At 40.0% G+C, this 20,222-nt stretch overlaps 1 protein-coding gene across 1 annotated transcript; it reads left to right on the top strand.

Moving 5' to 3' along the window:
- Positions 1–206: 206 nt before the first annotated feature.
- syt9a (synaptotagmin IXa) lies at positions 207–18,735 on the top strand (the record flags this gene model as incomplete). Its single annotated transcript, XM_083993271.1, has 7 exons — positions 207–363; positions 7,976–8,471; positions 8,955–9,510; positions 16,089–16,209; positions 16,306–16,477; positions 16,728–16,857; positions 18,667–18,735. Exons 1-7 carry the CDS (start codon positions 216–218, stop codon positions 18,733–18,735), a joined length of 1,692 nt encoding a protein of 563 aa, XP_083849397.1. The 5' UTR covers positions 207–215.
- Positions 18,736–20,222: the final 1,487 nt, after the last annotated feature.

Below are 20,222 nucleotides of genomic sequence, written 5' to 3'. Positions count from 1 at the left end.
AAGGCTTCTTTCGTTCTGGATAACTTGGACTAGTGCTTTCCCCCCTTTTTTCCAACACAAAGCGTCTTCAGCGATTGCATCGTGTGGGTAGGCGTGCCGCTGGATGAGTGGTTGACTGAACCGTCCTGAGCAGCGTGGACTAGGTGACTGTCAGGCGGGCGGAGTAGTGCGGTGGTGCCTAAGAGACCCTCCATTTATAAGGATGCTGGTGGGAAATGCCTGGAGACAGAGATGACGAGATTTGTCAAAAGGCACTTGAACTCCTGTCAGATCTTTGTTCGAAAGGGGAAGTGCAGAATGAGAACTGCCTGGATTTTATCTACTATTTCCGAGACCTGGCCAGGCCACGCTACACGGACTCAGGTGAGGCATCTTTCACAGACTTGATTCAAGGATTGTACTGGACCGAACTGAAGTGAACGCACATGTGACTTTTTTCATTGAACATTCTGCACCTAAAACTTAATGGGTGGTCTGAGCTGTTGGCGTGAGAGCTTTCACAGCCAATGTTCATTCTGCACCATTGTCCCTCACAGTAATGTGCTCACTAATTATCCAGTTTGGGTTTCCTTCTTCTCTTGCAGAAGAAATGCACTCACAGCCACTTGTTTTCACAGAAAGCCAAATGTGATTTGCAACATTTGAAATCTATTGTGCAAGATTCAAGTGTGGTGCAAGTCTAGTTCATTCTTGACATCCGTGCACAGATGCCGGCAATGATATCCTGTAGTCACGGAATGACACATCATAAAATTGGATGCATTCTTCCACAGATGTGTGCTTGTACTGTACCTGCGCTGACAGTGACCATGGTGGCACACCTATTACAGTACACCCACTGAATCCCACTTCTATCAAAGTTTAAGATGATAATACTTAGTCTTACTTAAAACCATTTTAGGCAGCCTGAAAAATTCAAATGCATACTGAACTTTCTATACTGTGCAGAAGAGTGCAGAAAATGACATGGGCATTAAGTCAGATTAAGCTACACCAACCACCTAGCTGTAAAGCATCTTCATCTGAATGACATGCCTACATGAGTGTGTGGGCTGTGTGAGTGTTTGTGCGCAGAGATTAGAGAAAAAACGAGGGAAAACATATGAAAAAGCGAGAAAACACTGAAACTGCCCATTCCACACTCAATTCACTCTGCTTCCATTAGCCACTATTAATAATCACTATCCATCACATGAAAGCCATTCGTGAATTCCCACTTCTTCCCTCTCCAACCTTCTTCTCTTTATTTCTTCGTCATTTCCACCTATTCCCTAATCTCACAGCTCTCTGCTCTCTCCCTCATTCATCACACAGGCCGATCTTGTCTTTTCCACTGCGCTCTGTCAGTTTCAAAAGTGGAATTGCCACAGTACAGTGGTGAGGTTAGCTATCAGAATGGCATGCCTGCAAGGTTTAATTTCAGTTCTTGCTGGCATGTTGGCTATCACCCAGTATGATGGCTGCACCCATGACAGATTGACAAATGTAAAACTGAGAGAGAGAGCAGGTCCAACACCATGTGACCCAGAGTTCAGGGTGAGTGGGGTGGGATTCACTGTCTTTCTTAAGGGTATACCTCACAACCATTTATTTATGTGCTTTCCCAGATATGTTGGACATACAACATAATGTTCATTTGGCAGCTGAGCCTTTAAACTGGTTTAATTTATTCATAATAGAGATAGAGATGTATGTGTCATATATACTGTCAGAGGAAGGATGCTCATTTAAGTCATGTAACTGGAGCGCATATAAATTATAAATCATTGTGTCTCTCCCCTCATTTGATGATTAAAAATGTAGGCTAATGATATGTAACATTTAAAGGAATAGTTAGACATTTTGTGAACTGTGGCCATTACCTCCCTGAATATTAATCATAATATGAAGCCACAGCTATTTATCTTATAGTTTAACAATGAGAAACAACTCGTCTCACACTGTTAGAGGTGTGAAAACAGATTGTGGTTTTACTTGAGGTTATGTGCTGGACTATTTTTGGCAGGGCTGCCACAGTGATGCTAGTCTTATAATTGTGCATATCCCAGACTGACTGACTAGATTGTGTGGTATTTGATTTAAGCCCTTGATCCGGTAGCCTATAGGCCCAGGTCAGGCCTGGTCGTTTGCTGTGTCATCCACTTTGTCTCCCATTAGCTTTCTCATCGCTTTCTGACAATGACTCAAAAATTAATTTATAAAAAGAACATAGTCTGACTCTTCTAACTTTCTCTCTGACCAATCATTTTATAGGTAAATGTGGCCAAAATCTTAGTCTTTGTCTTTCCTTTATTTGTTTGGTGATTTTGTCAGATCAAATGACAAAAGAAAATCAGGCTTTGACCACAAGTGGTCCAGCCACATACACACATAGTTTTGACCTCATCCTGTTTTTACATTTTATGTGGTTTTCCCCACTCCTAAATCCAAAATCTGTGTTGTGAACATATCAACGCTTATATCCTTTAAAAAATCTGGATTAGACCTTGAGCCCCACACATCACTGCTAGGTTGACAGTTAAAACAGTACTGCCTTTCGAGATGGTGTTAGTAGCTGTGCTTATGCAAACTTTCACTCTCATAATGACAAGGTTTCATTGACAGGTCAAAGAGCAGCGTGTTGTTAGAACAGGAATCATCAGAGACACTGGGCTACAAAGACAAGCAGTTGTATCATTAACACTTAACATAGTTAGCATCTTAATTGCTGCTTGTTAGCTTGCCACTGGCAGCTGCTGACACAGTGTAAGTGGTTGTAGTATTATGTTGACACAGTGTGTTTTGCATGATTAAAAAAACATTCTAAGAACATGTTAACGATTTTAATTTATTTGGAGGGGTTAATATTGGTTCCTAGAGTAGAAATGGGTAGAATCCAATGAAGAGTGAAACCCAGCAGTAATAAGGGCCATGAACACCACCAATCAAATGTTATGTGCTCTGTAAATTGATCAATTTTTAAGGATCATATGAAAACAGTCTACACTTGCAGAGGTATGTTTAAGGTGAAAAGCAACACAGGTAGTTGGTAGAAGTAGGTAGAAGTTCCATATAGTATTGCCTTCTCAGCACTTACTTGCCTCCTACACTATTGCACCTTTGAAGGTCCTGTGGTCTAAATTTGGTCCAGCCTATTTGTTGTGATGCAGTCTCTGAATCCTTCCAGATGTCTATAGATTCCTCTCTGCCAGGCAGTACTTGGGAGGACTGCCAAGCCGACTGTGGGCTCAGTGTCCTCAGATGGCAAGTTCCTCAATTTCCTCCAAATTGTTCTCCCCAAATCACACTTTGGTATTCACAAATTCTCAGAGTGCAGAGAGGACAGTTTGTCTGAGTTACTATGTATGGTCTTCTGACAGCGCCACACACAGAGCCGGTCCAGTATCAGGCAGTACTGTTGGATCTGGAGGATGGGATATCTTACCTTTGGCATAATAATGAATAATGAAATATAGAATTAACTTTTCAGTTTTGTTTTGACTGAAACCTTAAATCTGCTCTGACAGACTGTACTGTCTCATTTACTTTTAACTAATGTGCCTGTGAATGGCGTAACAACATTTGTTTTACAGTTTTACAGAATTTCAGATTTCAGACAGTGTTAACTTTGCATTGGATGAGTGGCAGAGCTTGCCAGGATTGATTCGATTCAAGATGGTTCCTGGTTGCATAAGATGTTCAGTGATTTTAGATACTCTTTTAAAAAAATGTGTTTTCCTCTTGGTGAGAGATTCTGTGTCTGTCAAGTAGATCAAGCATCAGATCTCAGGAGGACAACAGTGTGCAGCTGTCAAATTCTAAATCAAAACTACTCTGGGCACTGCCAGAAAAAATCACACAACACTGAGATAATCACATCAAACTGGTTTTAGCAACTACCTGGTGTTTTGTGCACAATTTTAAAAATTAGCATACACATATGTGAAATTGGTCCTGTAATACCTGTACCTTTGTTATTTCTCTTAGCTTTTTACTGAAAAAGCTTGTCGGGTCATGAAAAATACAGAAAGAATAAAACATTATTGTTATCATCTAATGCACATTTTCTGTTCTGGAAATCACAGGGGGTTATCAAACTTTTTAGATGATATGGTGAAATGATTATGATAAGGATTATGATTATTATCTCCTTTAATCCATATTGTATTGCATTTTTTAAATCCTAAATTTTTTGGCTAACAAAGCAATAATAGATTAGTTACTTAGGAAAACTAATTCATACTGTCTCTAATAACTGATATGACACAATTTTACTCATTATTGTAATTAGAGCAATTATACAGTAGACTTATTTTTTATAAAAATCAAATCCAAAATTGATCAACTCTGACTACACACTGATAGCAGACACAAAACCTGAACTGTTGCTTTATTACAATAGGCAACTAATAGCCTGTTGCATTGACAGCACTTAAACAGGGTAAATCGTGTGATTGTCCTCACACAGTCAAAAATTGACATGATTGAGGCCGCAGCAGACTGATGCTATTAAAAACACACAGACACAGAGGAGTTAACAGAGGGTTATAGTGCAAAAAACACACTGTCTCAAACTACATAGAATCAATAACTTATATGTATGATAATAGAAAAGGGAGGTTTAGTAGATCAACAATGCATAAACCATCATTGGACAACTAGGCCTACAAAAAAAAAGAAAACAGGATGATCTTCCCCTCCTAGAATGTCTGTCCTCCTACCCTTAATTCATTTTCTCCAACAACAGTTGTTGCTGGGCAACCGTACATATTAATGCATATTAACATTATAGTAAAGCAATATTCACTTGTGTAGTGTGTTAATAGAACATTAACAAAATCACGAAACAGTCAATCAAATGTGACAATATTTGGTAGGCCAAATCTTAGTGAGGAGACTGATGAGAATTCACGTCAATCAAGTCAATCCCCAGCCAGCTCTCACATGCCCATATGCACAGTGCAAAGAATTATTGGCCATTGGGATCTTTCTTCCTGTCAATATTAATTGTGATGTGACTGCAACTCCGCTCCCCTCCTCCATAAAAACTGCACTGAATACTTCAGACAAAACAAATGTGTTTGCTAATTTGACTCAAGAATCTGCTGTCCAAAGTTATAGAAAAAAAACTCAGAGAAGAACCCCAAAGACATTTTTTTACACAAAAATACTGTAATTTGATATAGTTTTGGGTAAAGTTGAGCTTTCAAACGCATTATTGTGCAGAAAGATTACTGTAACTCTACCATTCTTATCAATGTTGCCTAGTTAAAGAAAATGGATCACATCATATAGTTCAGCAGGGACCAGTAAGGAATACCGGTAATGAGCTGGTCTGGTCCTTTAAAGTCCAGAACAATATTTATAATGCTTGTTATTATTCTACCACATTATCATTATCTGCTAATTGCAAGGCTACAAGTTGTTGCAGTATTCCCTGCAGTCATTTTAGATACATGTGAATGGTACAGTACAGTTTAAGATTAGATTTAATTAAGATGCAGTGGTAAGACACCATATCGCTCATGTGCCCACTTTGTTATGACAAAGATAACAGTTTGTCACGTTGTGAACTGAATTCATTTTGCCCTTTATCTCATTGTTTGAGTGATTAATCATCATTTAATAATTTATCTTTTTTTGCCTCATAAAACGTGTATATGTGAGAGCACAAGGACTAAGGGGGCACAGCATGTAACAGGTGAATGCCTTTAATAATTACATAATTAAAAGAGTGAGAGATAGTGCTAAAACTAATCTCACGTATACACTCAATACTTATTATAATTTGACCTTTATGTTAACCTAACCCCCACGGATGAGGTCTATCAGCTGGTGTGAGTGGTTCATGAGTAGACTATTCTGAAGAGTGTATGAAACATTAAACAATATTTTAATTTTTCACCTTTTTGCATTGCACTAATCAAAAACCCATTTCTTTGTTTCACACAATAAATCCTGTTCAGGCTGTGCCACTGAATGCATAAATCAAAACTGGCTCATGGTTGAATGTGACACAGAAACATATAATTTAATTGTAAGTAAGTCTGATATATTGTACCTTTTATGCAATGGACAAAATACATTATTAGTATTAAGTTTGTTTGTTTAAGGCCATTGCTCATAAACATGATTTGAAACTGTTGATATGTCAAACAAGCACAAAAAAAAGACACATTACGTATTTTTGGGGTCTCAGAGACCCCAGCTATAAAATATTGTTAAAATATTGTCTGTGTTTGGTGGCAACAGTAGTTTTTACGCAGCTCAACTCTTCATCAGCAGGAGGTATAATAGGGAGTTGCACCTCTCTGGGAACTCTTTGACCTCACACTACAACTAACATCACTTTTTGTATTATGCAAGCAATTTTGTTTCAATGGTGAAAGTTTACATCTCAAAACTTTCTTTCATATTGTGTGTTGACACTGTTTCAAAGTTGGGAGAAAGAGAGGGAAAAAAGTCAGGTGAAAAGAAAAAAGAAATCATTTAAAGATTTAAAGTTCACAAAACTCATGTTATTATTGCATCGAGTCAGAGACTCAGTGCTGCTGAGGTTCAGTGCATTCGGGGAAAGTCACCCACTTCTTGAGAGTAGAGATGATTCAGAAAGCCCTTGATGCCTCCCATGGTCCGCACCTTTCCTCCCTGCCCATGGTGACTTGCAAACCCTCTGCTGGTGTAAACAAACACATGGCAGGAATATTCAGTGTTGTGCTTTGAAACCATGAACTTTTAACTGAAAGTCTAAGGCCTGCTGTGCAATACTCCTGCAAAACTTTTATACTCCCACAGCCACTGCTGCTGCTCTTGCCCACAGGGGCATTAACAGAAATGTATGTTGTATTTATGAAAGTTACCACAGCAGTTTTACTGGAGAATGTCTAGTTAAACTAGTATTACAGAGGAGTTTTATAACATGATTAAAGGAGAATTACGGTCATTTTTGACCCCTAAATCGTTGTCCTGATGGTCACCCAGTGTTGGAGGGAGCAAAAAACCAGAGTTATACCATCGAGTTACAATCCTTACAAGACACCACGTAAGGATTTGAGTCATGTACCATAGATATTTGATTGTTTTTTGAGTGTTTGTTGTGGTTGAAAAAAATGCCCCCATAGGTTAGCGTTGTCGCTATCCCTAGCGCCGTCTAGCCATGGTGTAACTCCGGTTTGCCTGCATCAATTTTAGTTGCGTTTTTTGCTCCCCCCAACACTGGGTGGCCATCAGGAAAACAATTTAGAGGTCAAAAATGACCGGAATTCTCCTTTTAATAATAAGAACCTTAATGTTACCAAAGTTTACCCAGACACCTTCAGTTTGCTGCACTGTGCTTTGTACAGTATCTGTTCTGAGTCTGAGAACTTTTAAGGTAACTTCAGGATGAATATTCCTCTTTGTCCATTTATTCTCACAATAAAACTGTTTCAAACATGGATTTATCTATTGTATATTCTGCAAATACCTCTGAAATTCTTGTGAATAAAATAACAGTTAAACCTCTTGACAGGACAACAGCATGTGTATGTGAACAGGAATGTAATGCTGCTTTTGTTTTAACGCACTGTTACTCTGCTGTTATCTGCAAAGGACTGAAAATTACAGCATAGGGCACACTGCACTTGGGCGACAGATATGACGCTCCAGAGGATAATTAAATATATGTAGTTAATCCCAATTAATCTTGTTGGGGATTTTTCAATAAAGAAAAAGAGAAAATCTTTCAGAACTGCTCAGTTATATATTTTTTGCTGGGTAGTGCAAAGGAGCATGATTTGGCCTAACACATTCTTATAATGTGACCACAGCTGAATGTAAAAACAGCCAAACCAGATCACACATCACAGTTATTAATTGGGTTTTCAGACTTCTTAATATATAAAAGTAGTAGTGGTGATGGGAAACAGGGTAAAGGTAAAGCTTTGTAATAAATTAGAAAAGCAAACTGGATTCACTGCCAGATTCTGACTTCCTATGTCTCTTGTCATCTCCTCAGACATATCAGTGAGTCTGCTGTCACTAGTCGTGACTGCCTGTGGCCTGGCACTGTTTGGAGTCTCCCTCTTCGTCTCCTGGAAGCTCTGCTGGATACCATGGAGGGAGCGTGGGCTGTCCCCCACCACCAAGGAGGCCCACGGGCACCTCAACCCCACCATGAGCCCTCTGCCCTCACAGCCCGTAGCCAGACAGCCTGTTTACACAGCTGTGGACCCCCCGTCGCACAACCGCCGTGAATCCTCACAATGCTCCATCACCAGAGAGCCCACTCTGGTGGCGTCAGTCGTGTCAGTCGAGGCCCCGGTGACTCCAGTCTCACCACCACCTGTGGTCCTGGCCACGCCTGAGGCAGCTATGAAGATCAGTCACACGTCTCCAGATATCCCACTGGACGCCCAGAGTAAAAGTCGGGAAAATGGAGTTCACACTAACCCTCGTATGCAGAGACAGACCACTGAGCCACCACCATCTGGTCGCTCAATGTCTGAAATTGGGTCAGTATAAGATTTTGATTCTGCAAGAGTCTCGACACTGTGGTCAGACCAAAATATCAATGTTAAGAGATTCTGCAATCCCTTGTTAAATGTCAACATTTTAAATTGTTGCTTTCCGTAGTATCTCTGCCGGTCAACTACCACAGTATGGCATGTTTGCAGTTTGGGCAAGGTTGTGGTTTAGAGCAATGAAATTATGGTTACATTATGTTTAGAGTGAAGCAGCCAGTACGCTTTAGGTTCATGAAACAACCATTAGTTACAGGTCAAAGACAGAGCACCAGCTGTGGGTTCCTGCATTACAACTACTCGCACTCCTCACACCAGTTTTACTTTCTGCCTGGTAACGTAGAGGGGGGTCTGGCTCAAGGTGTTGGCACTGGGTCTGCTGTGAGAGTTTGTCCAGAATTGTCTAAGATGGAAATAAATGTCTGTCTGTCTTTCCTGACACACCCTCTTGATGTTGTTTTCCTCTGCCCACAGACAAGGGTCCATTCGCAGACATATGAATCTGTCTAACCCAGACTTCAATGTGGCCCAGTTCCAGAGGCAGGACTCCCTCACTGGAATGGGGCTAGGCCTTGGCCGCCTCAAACCTGAGCTCTACAAACAGCGCTCCCTTGAAGGAGATGAAGGCAATCGCAGAGGTGGAGGCTGTGGATGCCTCCACTTCATTCTTAAATTTGACTGTGACCAGGAACAGCTAATAGTTAAGATCCACAAAGCAGAGGACCTCCCAGCCAAGGACTTCTCTGGTACCTCTGACCCTTACGTTAAGATCTACCTGCTGCCTGATCGTATGACCAAGCACCAGACCAAGGTGCATCGCAAGACACTGAACCCCGTGTTCGATGAGGTCTTCCTGTTTCCTGTGGCGTACTCTGAGCTTCCCACACGTAAGCTGCACTTCAGTGTCTATGACTTCGACCGCTTTTCACGCCATGACATTATTGGCCAAGTGGTTGTGGACAACTTCCTGGACCTGGCAGATTTCCCCAGAGAGACCAGGCTCTGTCGGGACATCCAGTATGTCTCCACGGTGAGTCAATAATTTAGTTCCTAAGTGCTAAATGTGCTATGTTTAATTTAATCATGATTTTTTTTTTACCACAAAAGACAAGAGGTTCTATTAAATCTGACAAATTTGCTGCAACTTCACTGAGCGCTACAAATCCCATCCATGTTTGAGTCCTTTGTTTCAGCAGTGTCTGACAGTGGCAGTATAAAGTATGAAATCAAAATGTCTCCTTTTTAAACACACTGAGCTGTCAGCTCTGAACAAACAAGAGAAAAATTAGATAGAAGGTAGGGTGAATAGGCCTCACTTTGAAAAAGAGGATTCCTCTTGATGCTGTGTCTCTCTCTGCTGTGAGAGGGAGAGTCTTGTAGCATTGAGTGAAGTGTCTGATAAATACCAGGCAAACTACCCCACTGCAGTATGTTACAGAGCAGCCGCTATACAGATAACGTTTCGCAGGCATCTGTACTAACATATAATACCCTTTGTACACGCACTGTATTGTTATCATTGATCTTTGTAGTGCCATTTGCAACATTTTTATGAAATGTGCCCTGGAGTCAAGAAACATTGTGGGAGGAGCAATGATTTATAAAATGAAAAGCTGCATTTGTAGATACTCCTTTTATTTGACATGGCTGTTTAACGCAATCCCTTTCTTTTGTGACAAACGTAATTACCGTACACATTAGAGAGGGATGCCGGGAGACACATTTGCCATATCTAATGTTAAATTCAGTGCCTTCTCCTGGAGCCACACATTGTTTTTAAATATATGTAAATGAAATCCATGGTATGACTAGGGTCAACAGGATTTAAAGCCCTTTGCCATGTCACCTTATCGACATTGTGTGTGTGTGTGTCTGACAAAAGGATGATAGTTGTACTTCGAGTTCAGCAATACTAAAGTCATTAGTCAATTCTAAACCCTCCCTCATGTTTTTTTTTTTTTTGGGGGGGGAGGGGGGAGCTGTATGGGATACTGTGTCAAGGAATAGGTATGCAAATATTTATGGGTTTATGCTTCTAGTGATTGTTTTATTGACATGCATCTCAGTATGTGAGCATTACTATAGCTGTAATGTGCAATTGATCCCATTCTTTGTGGCATGCTTAAGTGGCATTAATAAGACTCCACACTATTGATTTCTACCAACAATTTATTTCATCGCAGGGAGGTCAGTGAAGCAAGATCAATGAGGCAGAGCGCTTTAAAGGAAAACTGTGCCGTTTTTACACCACAGATTCAATTTTCATAGCTCTGATGACATGATCACATTTTACTTCTAAAAGAAATAATTTAGATCCTAGTGGAAACATGCCAGCACAGCTAAAAATAGATCAACAACCACTGTCAGATAGTCAGTAAATGATGCATGTTTGCTGTGAACAGCCTGGATTATAATTCAACTTTTTCTTTCTTCTTCTAAACAAGTTTCACTAACATGTGAGGTTAGTTTACTACTGCCCAGTGTTCTGCCTATTTTTAGCTGCCGTCACAATGTTGAGAAATCTCATTAATATCCTTTGTGAGTACAGTCTTGCGACCAATAGAACTGAATGTCTGGAGGCATGGAAATACAACCCAGGCTGACAAATCTTTGACACATCTTTGACATTTGCTGAAATGTAAGAGCAACTACCTGGCACACTTTAGTAAAACACAGTACAGAGAGCAGCATGGGGGCTGAGCAGCTGTATGTGTGTTGTGTCTCTCTTTCTGTTGTGTATCTAATAAGCACTCTGCCTCTGTTAGTGTCCAGGCTTGTCTCCTGCAGCTTTATTCTGTGCAGCATATGCAAATGATTTGCCTGCACGGCAGCCATTTCAGTTTAATGAGCTTTGCACCTTGGTAACCTGACTTTACTGTATGTGCTTCACTGATCCACCTGTCAACCCGGGCCAAATATAACCACTGTAGTAATATGATGGGTGTAATTTACCAGGACGACAAAACTTGAAAACTTGTTAACATGGTTTCCTGCTTTGCTTTCTCATTAAGGAGAGCTGCAGCACTTAATTGTCATATTCATTTTCATGGTCATTCATCCTTTTATTCAGAATAACAGCTCCATTGTGTATGTAATTTAAGATACAGTAGAAGTCCTGTTAGACACATAAAGAAAGAAAGAAAGAAAGAAAGAAAGAAAGAAAGAAAGAAAGAAAGAAAGAAAGAAAGAAAGAAAGAAAGAAAAACCAAACCAAACCAGGAATGTGTGTGTCTGTGTTGATCTGTCTGTTTTTGAGTTGCATTAATGTCATTAATATGTTGCATAATCATACAAGTTGACCATCACAATTTTGGTTCCTTGAAGGTGCAAATGTATGCAGAGAGAAAAGTCAGAGTAGTTAGCAATATTCCTCATATAGTATAAAAGCTCAGACATGACTGGATATATTAGTGTGTTAAATGCCATTTTGATCACACTCCCACTGATGATGTATAATGTTCAGTAGGCTTGTATGCAGATGTCCACCCATCTATTAGGTAGATGGCCTTTTCTTTGAGGCTAGTGGGTGGGGATGTGGCCAATTGCAGCTGACACTGGTGGGATACACCGTGGAAAGGTCGCCAGTCTATCACTGGGCTGACACATAGAGACAAACAAGAATTCACTTCTGCATTCACCTACAGGCAGTGTAGAGTTGGCAATTAACCCAACCCTAATCACTGCACCACCGCGTCACGTTCCATTGTGCAGTTTGCTTGATTGGATTTGCGACATGGTGTGTACCAATCTTTTCTGTAGTCTAGTGTTTGCAGCAGACATCACCTTGCCAGCCAGTGGTTTAATGCACAAAGTCTTACAGTGTGCTGGAGACCATTAACAGCTTCCTACTCATGGTCTCTAAAAATACAGGTGGCCAGAAGCTTTCAGCTTCTCTCCATCTGTTTCTGTATTTCTCTCTTTCTATCTCACATACACACTCTACCTGCTTTCACCAGCTGCTATATTTGTGCAGCCTGTGAATCGTGAAAGCAAAGGGAAGTTTTGTGGATAATTTCAGCTGTTAATCAGTTGGACCACACTTACTGCACTCAAATGGGCATGTAGTTTTTTGGTCAACTAGGCCAAGCTTGTCACAGTACACAGTACAAGTCATATATATCGCCATCAAAATCCCACTTGGCATCTGTGAAGTCAACAGCTGTGTCCCATTTCCTTGGTACATACAAATTCTAAGTGGGTTTTGAGAACGAAACTGTTACAAAAATAAGTGTCATGTTTAAAAGCCTTTATATGTGAAGTGTATTCACTTCAGTGTGGTATTCATGACCTGCTGCCTTACAGTTAAAGCAGATATCAGTGGAATGTTTTTGTTAATATAAGTCCTAAATAGTCCTATTTTCCGTCAGCAATCACTTACATGAAGTATTTCAGCCTAAACACGAGTCTCTCCGTCACTCTGCTCTGCTGTAACCCGAGGAGAAAATTTTCCTTGTGGGATACAAGTGTTATCCAATGAGGAGAGAGAACGGCATGAAGGGCTGTGTGTGCAGCCAAGGGATGCGCGTGAATGTGGTGACGTAGCACGAGGACCAATTGATGCCTGACAAGGGCGGGGGCTGCTAACTCATGGTGCGTTCAAAGAAACTCGTACTTTGTGTTTTTCCTTCCTGTGAAGTCATACCAGTTCGATCTGGTACGAGTTCACGGGTCGGAAGTTACGAGTGGCCGTTATAGGGAACTTTCACAGACAACAGGATGGTAAAAACACGAGCTACGGGTTACCTGGAACGCTACCAAGTCGTAGTTGTGACTTGAAGCTGTAACTTACGGTTTCAAAAGCCTGCCTTGAACGCAGCATTAGCCGAAACGGCCGTGAAGCTGATATCTGCTTTAAGTACACATTTAAAAGAAGATGGAGCTTTATTTAAAAAAAACATTATGACTATAATTAAAAAAAAAAAAAAAAAAATTTGGTGCATACTGATTCATGTATCATTTCCAAATTCAAGTTGGCTCACTTGACTTTAACATAGCTTGGGTCATCTTTATCTACAGCATGGATGTTTATATATTCAAGTGCTCAAGAGGGAAGCACATCAACTTACTGTACTGTACCCCCAACATGGCCGATTAATAGACACATAAATTATCATACATGAGGACTGCTAATATGCAGTTTAATTGCCCTTTTATACACCAAAATCCAGCAATAACACTGCTCCCCATATAATGAGGGTGATGCCCCAGCCTCCTATTGTTCATGTCTGACTACAAGTACTGTTGTGATCCTGACCTACACTGTGTGCAGTCAGGGCAGTGGCCAGTAGATTGGCTGAGCAAGTACATGCATATTTCAGTGTGCTGCTCTCTGCAGTTAGAGTGACCATGCCAACTGCGGTGGTCACAGGGCAAAGCCTGTGTGAAGTTAATCTCAGGGATGTACGCTGGCATTTTGCATTTATCTTGAAAGCTTCAGGCTGTGTCTTTGAAATACAAATACCATTAACACTGTATTTCATGCTGACAGTGACAAAGACTTACAAAACCAACTAACCAAAAGCCATAACAATGTCTTGTCTACCTAATATGTGCCTGGCTACAACGACCAGTTCTTGCAAGACAAATACCAATATTGTGTTGATATTTTTGTGTAAACTTTAAAGTTGTGGTTGTTTTGTGATACTGGAATACCTCTGCTCTTAATCAGTGATTGCTAATTTTGCTTATCAATGTTAGCCTGTAAGGACAGAACATTACTATTGTATATGACAGGTGGTTATGGGATCGGAGATTCACAGTATTCAGAGTGTGCCATTATCACACTCTTCAGTGTTTTTATTTCGCACTACTCAGCTCTCTCTCTCTCTCACACACACACACACACACACACACACACACACACACACACACACACACACACACACACACACACACACAGACGTATGGCATTTTGTAATCAGTGCAGTAGAGCCCATTTGTCACAATCACTGTACAGATTCATTTACTTAATTGATAGAAATGACAGGATTATCATTAAGACATGATTGCCAGTGGGATTGACCATATGGGATGCGTCATTGCCAGATTTAGCTGTTTTTTTCCTCAGCAATAGAGGCAGATTGTAAATTGATGGAGGAGCGTATGCTGTTTTTATGATAATGAGAAAAGCTATTCAAAGAAAGAAATATAATTAAAATTTGTTTTATTTTGTTTTGTTTGGTATTGTTTATCATTTTGTTTTATGTTTTGACTTGTAATCCCCTGGGACCTGCTCAGGTGCTGTATGTGTCACATGTGAAATATGGGCTAGGGCCTTATCTGAGACTTGGAGTGCAGAGCAACATACGACCTGCAGGTAGTAAATGTCATTTGTTGCCAAGAGGAATTCTCGAGCTCATGAAACACAGCACTAATCTCTCTCTTCCCACCTGTATCTCGAATCTGTACAACGACCATGTACAGTACCATGAAGCATGTAAAGCCCCCAGCTTTCTTGGGAAATCACATCCTGGGATGTGAAATGCATTTTTTGAAACACATGTCATGCAAATTTGAAAGCTTTACACCATAGCCTTGTTGAATACTTGACTCTGATTGTAACAAAAGACCCACACCACGATCCAAGGCAATTTACTGTAGCTCTCAGGTGGGGAAATGTTGAACTCTTTTTCCTCTATCTTAATATCTACCAATCCCTCCCTGTCACCTTTGCTTCCTCCTACAGTCACACACTTACACACATTTACAGATAGAGATCATAAGTGGCATATCACAGAAGAGGACATTCAGGTTTTAATAATTCTGACATGTGGTAGAAAATGCATGCTTTTTAAAAGTGAAAACGAGAAAAGTGTGTGGAAGCACTAGAAGGACACACCATTTTCCTTTTTGTCCAGATCTATTTTCAGAATAAATATATATATTATGCATATGTAGGGTTTCTTTTTTTTATGAAGCTCTTTTCAATCTAATCTAACCTACCAATATATCCCAATATATTGAAGAAAATAGGTTCCATCACCTCAACCACAGTTAATTAAGCAGCCCTGTGAAATCAATTCAATACGACTGATAACTAGTTCTCAAGGTTTAGGCTCCTGCACTGATTAGACTCACTGAGTTTCTATCTACAAATGATCACACTGAAGGTTAGAGGCAGATGACACCTGGTTGAAAATTCCAGCACAAATCATCCAGAAGATCAGCAAGAGATTGTACAGTAGAAGCTGTTGTCTTCACCAGACACGTCTGTGTGCTTTCCTGCTTCTCACTTCTTTTGTGGAGTTATTTTAAGAGCAAGTGATAAGTGAGCTTCTGCTGCTCTGCAGCTGAACAGAAGTCTCTGTGTTGGCTGAAATGTGGGAGGCTTTTATTAGAGCCATGTGACAGAGGACAATATTCCTCAACAGAAACAGGTTTCATCTCTGTAACCAAATGTCAGAGGGCCACATCATTACGCTTCACTTTCACCTGCTGATGTGCAGTAATGAAAAGCAGCAATGCTAGAAATAATACCATTAATATTGTTTACAGCTGTCAAGGGTCTTTTATCGATATACAGTAAAAGCAATACATGCTTGCATGACAAAAACCATAATGTATCATGAAGATGAAGCTTATGAAAGAGTGTTTTCTGTTGTCTTACAGGATAACGTGGACCTCGGGGATCTGATGTTGTCACTCTGTTACTTGCCTACTGCAGGCAGATTGACTATTACCATGATAAAGGCTCGCAATCTCAAGGCCATGGATATCACTGGTGCATCTGGTAATTAAAAAGTGATACTATCAACACCAAGGTCCCACTGGTAATCTGGATGAAAATGAATGTCTCCTTCTGTTTCTGTCCCTCTCACTGTCATAGATCCATACGTGAAGGTTTCACTAATGTGTGATGGTCGCAGACTGAAGAAGAGGAAGACGTCGACGAAGAGGAACACTCTGAATCCAGTCTACAACGAGGCCATTGTCTTTGATGTCCCTCCAGAAAACATAGAGCAAATCAGCCTTTTGATTGCAGTGATGGACTATGACCGGTATTCATTCATTTAAGAACCACAATGTTTTGCAGCTCTTGCAAGAAATTTTTTTAATTTGTACTTACGACAGGATAAAATGGATGAAATACTCTTTAAGTTGATGAATGATTCTGTAAACTTTGTCTCAAACTCCCTTTGTAACACAAACAGTAGTACTTATTTTGTAGATGTATTGCCTCATTATTATTGGAATGCACGGTTGGTGGTGATTTCCTTCTCTCTCTCTCTTTCTCTCCTGCACCTACAGTGTAGGCCATAATGAAGTCATTGGTGTGTGTCGAGTGGGCAACGATGCAGACAACCTTGGCCGAGACCACTGGAGCGAAATGCTCACGTATCCTCGAAAACCTGTCGCCCACTGGCATCCTCTAGTTGAGGTGAGGTGACGTTATGGTGGTAATTGTGACATATTTCCATGCATGTATGGAGAATCACCAGACTTTAAAATGAAACATGGAGTTACAATGATGATTGTGACATTTTTGGTCAGCAGTGATGAACCTATGGTTGTAAGATATTGCAAAGACAAAAAGAAAAAAACAGTATGACATCTGATAGAAGCTGTTTTTAGAGGTCAGAGTTGACAAAAAGACTGAAGCAGACTGAATCATTTCCAGCAAAAAAGAAAGCGTTTTCCACCAAAAAATCCACAGGGGGGTGATGCTGTTTCTCTGAAAGTGCACATCTGAATCTGATTGTGGAAACATGTCTTCTCTTTGTAACCATGGCGATGCACACAAGTCCTCCATAGGTCGTTGTCCCTGCCTTCTGATATGACCCCTAGGAGCATAACAAACACTATATCGACTCTGAGTTTCACACAAGAAAGGAAGAGCAGTGAAAGTTCAACATTTTGTTGACCTGTTCATCCACCGTAACACCGGTGTTATCACTGTTTACACTAGGTCACCTAATGTCCTTCCCTGCTCTAATATGGGTTGAAAAAAGTTGCTTGCGCGATAACCAATGTTGTTTTTCATGGTACAATTTTGCTACACAGTACCATGGTGTAATTTTTTTTATTTTTTGACATTGTGAAAACAGTTTAACCAGTTATCTTGGTGATTTGTTGAGATGACAAATGTCTGTACATGACAGGCCTCTTTGAGCGTGCCAGTTCACTCATTCTTATTCTGTATCTCCTCTCTCATTTTTTACAGTAGATAGTGCAATGATAAACTAGTGAAGGAGACAAAGTAGACAATGCGCTGATGTGATTCAGCCTCAGGCATTTTCGGGTGTATGTGGTTCCAGATGAAAAGCAACTGAAGCTCTCTCTCTGGGCATTTTTTGTTTTTAATATTATAAGTAAAATAAATGCAATTAGCCGCATATTAGACCCCGGAAGCATATTAGATTTATTTGTGAAAACAGAGAGTGGATAAGCCGCTATAAAGCCAGACAGATCATTGAACTGAGATTCTGACAGCAGAGAAAAGGAAGTTAGGCTGAGAAGCTGAAGGATGGCATCTCTGACCTGTGCACTCAGCCTGGAAAAATGGCTTTATTGTGTGTATTTGTGTGTACATCAAAGATCTACGCCTGAAAAATACAAAGAGACAGTGGGAGTCAGCGAAAACTGAGCTTGTTATATTTCTTTTGGAGCTGCTGCAATTGGTGGTGCTTTGAAATCTTCATTGGAGCCTCACGAACCACTTCTATTATTTACTTCCTCCCTAATAATTTCAGTCAAACAAGTTCTGTCCTCACAAACCCATCATCCTCGAGCTACTTCCCAAACTAAACTCTAAAGCACTGTAGTCCTTACATGCTGATGGGTTTCAAATGCGGAGCTGTTTACATGCTTGTTTGCCAAGTAAGCCACTTTAACTGTAAAACACTTTTATCCTTTTTGCCTTCAGCTGGCAAATAAAACAGTCAAGGTACTGCTGTCTATTCCAAAAAAACAAAAAACAAAACTGTGAGAATATATAAATAAACTGACTTCACAAAACTCAAAAAATGAAATGGGAAACATTCACTGTTTGTTTTACTGCCCAATTCATAACTCTGTGGGTGGTCCGTACATTTATTTGGATGCTCCGGGATAAAAAGCTGCGATAAAAAAAATGGCTGTTTTTATTTTATATGACTTTACATCTGTTAATGTGACTGTGTGAGAGAAAATCTTTCTGCGTGCATGGTAAAATTCGCTTACACTGCTTCTACTTTATTCTTTTGCACAGTACCAGGGGACCACAGGTAGTAGCCAGGGAGGATCCTGTAATTCTCTGAAGACACCTCCTTCTCCGTAGCCTTGAGCAACAATTCACATAAGAGCAGCAGTCAACCTGCAGCCTTGGCTGTACCCTTGGAGTGTGGAGCTGCTGAGTGCTGCACACATATGGTCCTAAAAGAAGAACGCACACATCCATAAACTACTATGGAAAAGAGAGACAAACTGTCTTGAGCTCTGTTGAATTGGATTAGTTGCATGTTGAATGACCGCAAAGATGGATGTTTTCTTTTCTATAATGTCCCATAAGAGAAACAGCAGGCATATGCAGACATTTTAAGTCTGCATTATTCCTGGGTTTATACAGTAGTTACTGTTTTTTACATAGTCTTGTTACTTTGTTTTAATGAGGTGAGTCTGTATTTGCACAATGTACTTACGACCAGTTAAACTGCCATACTGTTTTATAATTTGGTGGTGAATTGGTGCATGAGGCCATGGTTCGATGGGATATCTTCTCCTTGTTTGTTTCTGTTTCTATTTTGGGAATACAGCGTGTTGTTCTGTCAGTTGATGTGAAGTGACAGTTTATTTCTAGACAAAGTATCTGTAAGTAAAACATGTTAAATGTTATCAATAAATATTATTCCGTTAAAAAATAAGAAAGAAAGAGAAAAAGGACCAGTTATCTTTGCCTGTTCCATTTTTGTGTGCAATACGATTCATTGTGCAATAATTTTTTGGTAGTTAATTGTGCGTTGTTTAACTTTATTTGATATATGAAAAAAGCCCTTTCTGAGAGAGAGCATCTGTGAAACAATAAAATATGGACAACAAGTTTTTAAAACAATGACATTATAAGAATTATAATTATGATTTATTTTGTAGCATGTCAATTCTATTACTGTTTAAGATTAGTGTATCTGAATAACAATCCACCAAAACGCAGCCAAGTGGATTTTTAAATTTGAAAGAAACACTGCTTGTGTTAGCAGATTATGAATGCCTGTGGGCACAGCTCCGAAATAAACACTTGCCAAATTAGAAACTACAATGAAGCTTAGGAAATATAAAACTAACTTGGAAGACTTGAAATACATAATACATGGAAATACATTAGCACGGCACACATTTGCAGTAGTCCCCCTTGAGGTGAGCATTTGATTTAATTTTAGACTATGCACCCAGTTGGACACAGTCCAATGTGTTGCTCACATTTTGGCAGGTTGTTGGTAAACGATAAACTGTGGGATTGAGACCCTTCAAATAACCATGGATGAAAACAGGAAGTGAGTGTTAAGTTTGACCTAATTGTTTTGCATCCAGCAGTCTGTCGGACAAACATGTTTAAATATTTTTCCTTTTGTTTTCTTCCACAAGTTCACTTCTCCCCATGCTCCTTTCTCATTTAATTTGCTTGAATGGCCTACAGCCAGCACTTGTCTCTACTGCATTTAAGCTTCTGCTGTTTTCCTTTCCTTGGTTGTTGGTGAGAGGCTAGCCCTGGCAGCAAGTTACAATAAAATTTTCTAACTGAAACAAAATATCTTTCATTTGTTATTATAT

This window comes from Trachurus trachurus (genome assembly GCF_905171665.1).
Source record: "Trachurus trachurus genome assembly, chromosome: 3".
NCBI lineage: Eukaryota > Metazoa > Chordata > Actinopteri > Carangiformes > Carangidae > Trachurus > Trachurus trachurus.
Note: the sequence above shows the minus strand (reverse complement) of the source record. Positions and strands in the feature narration are given on the sequence as shown.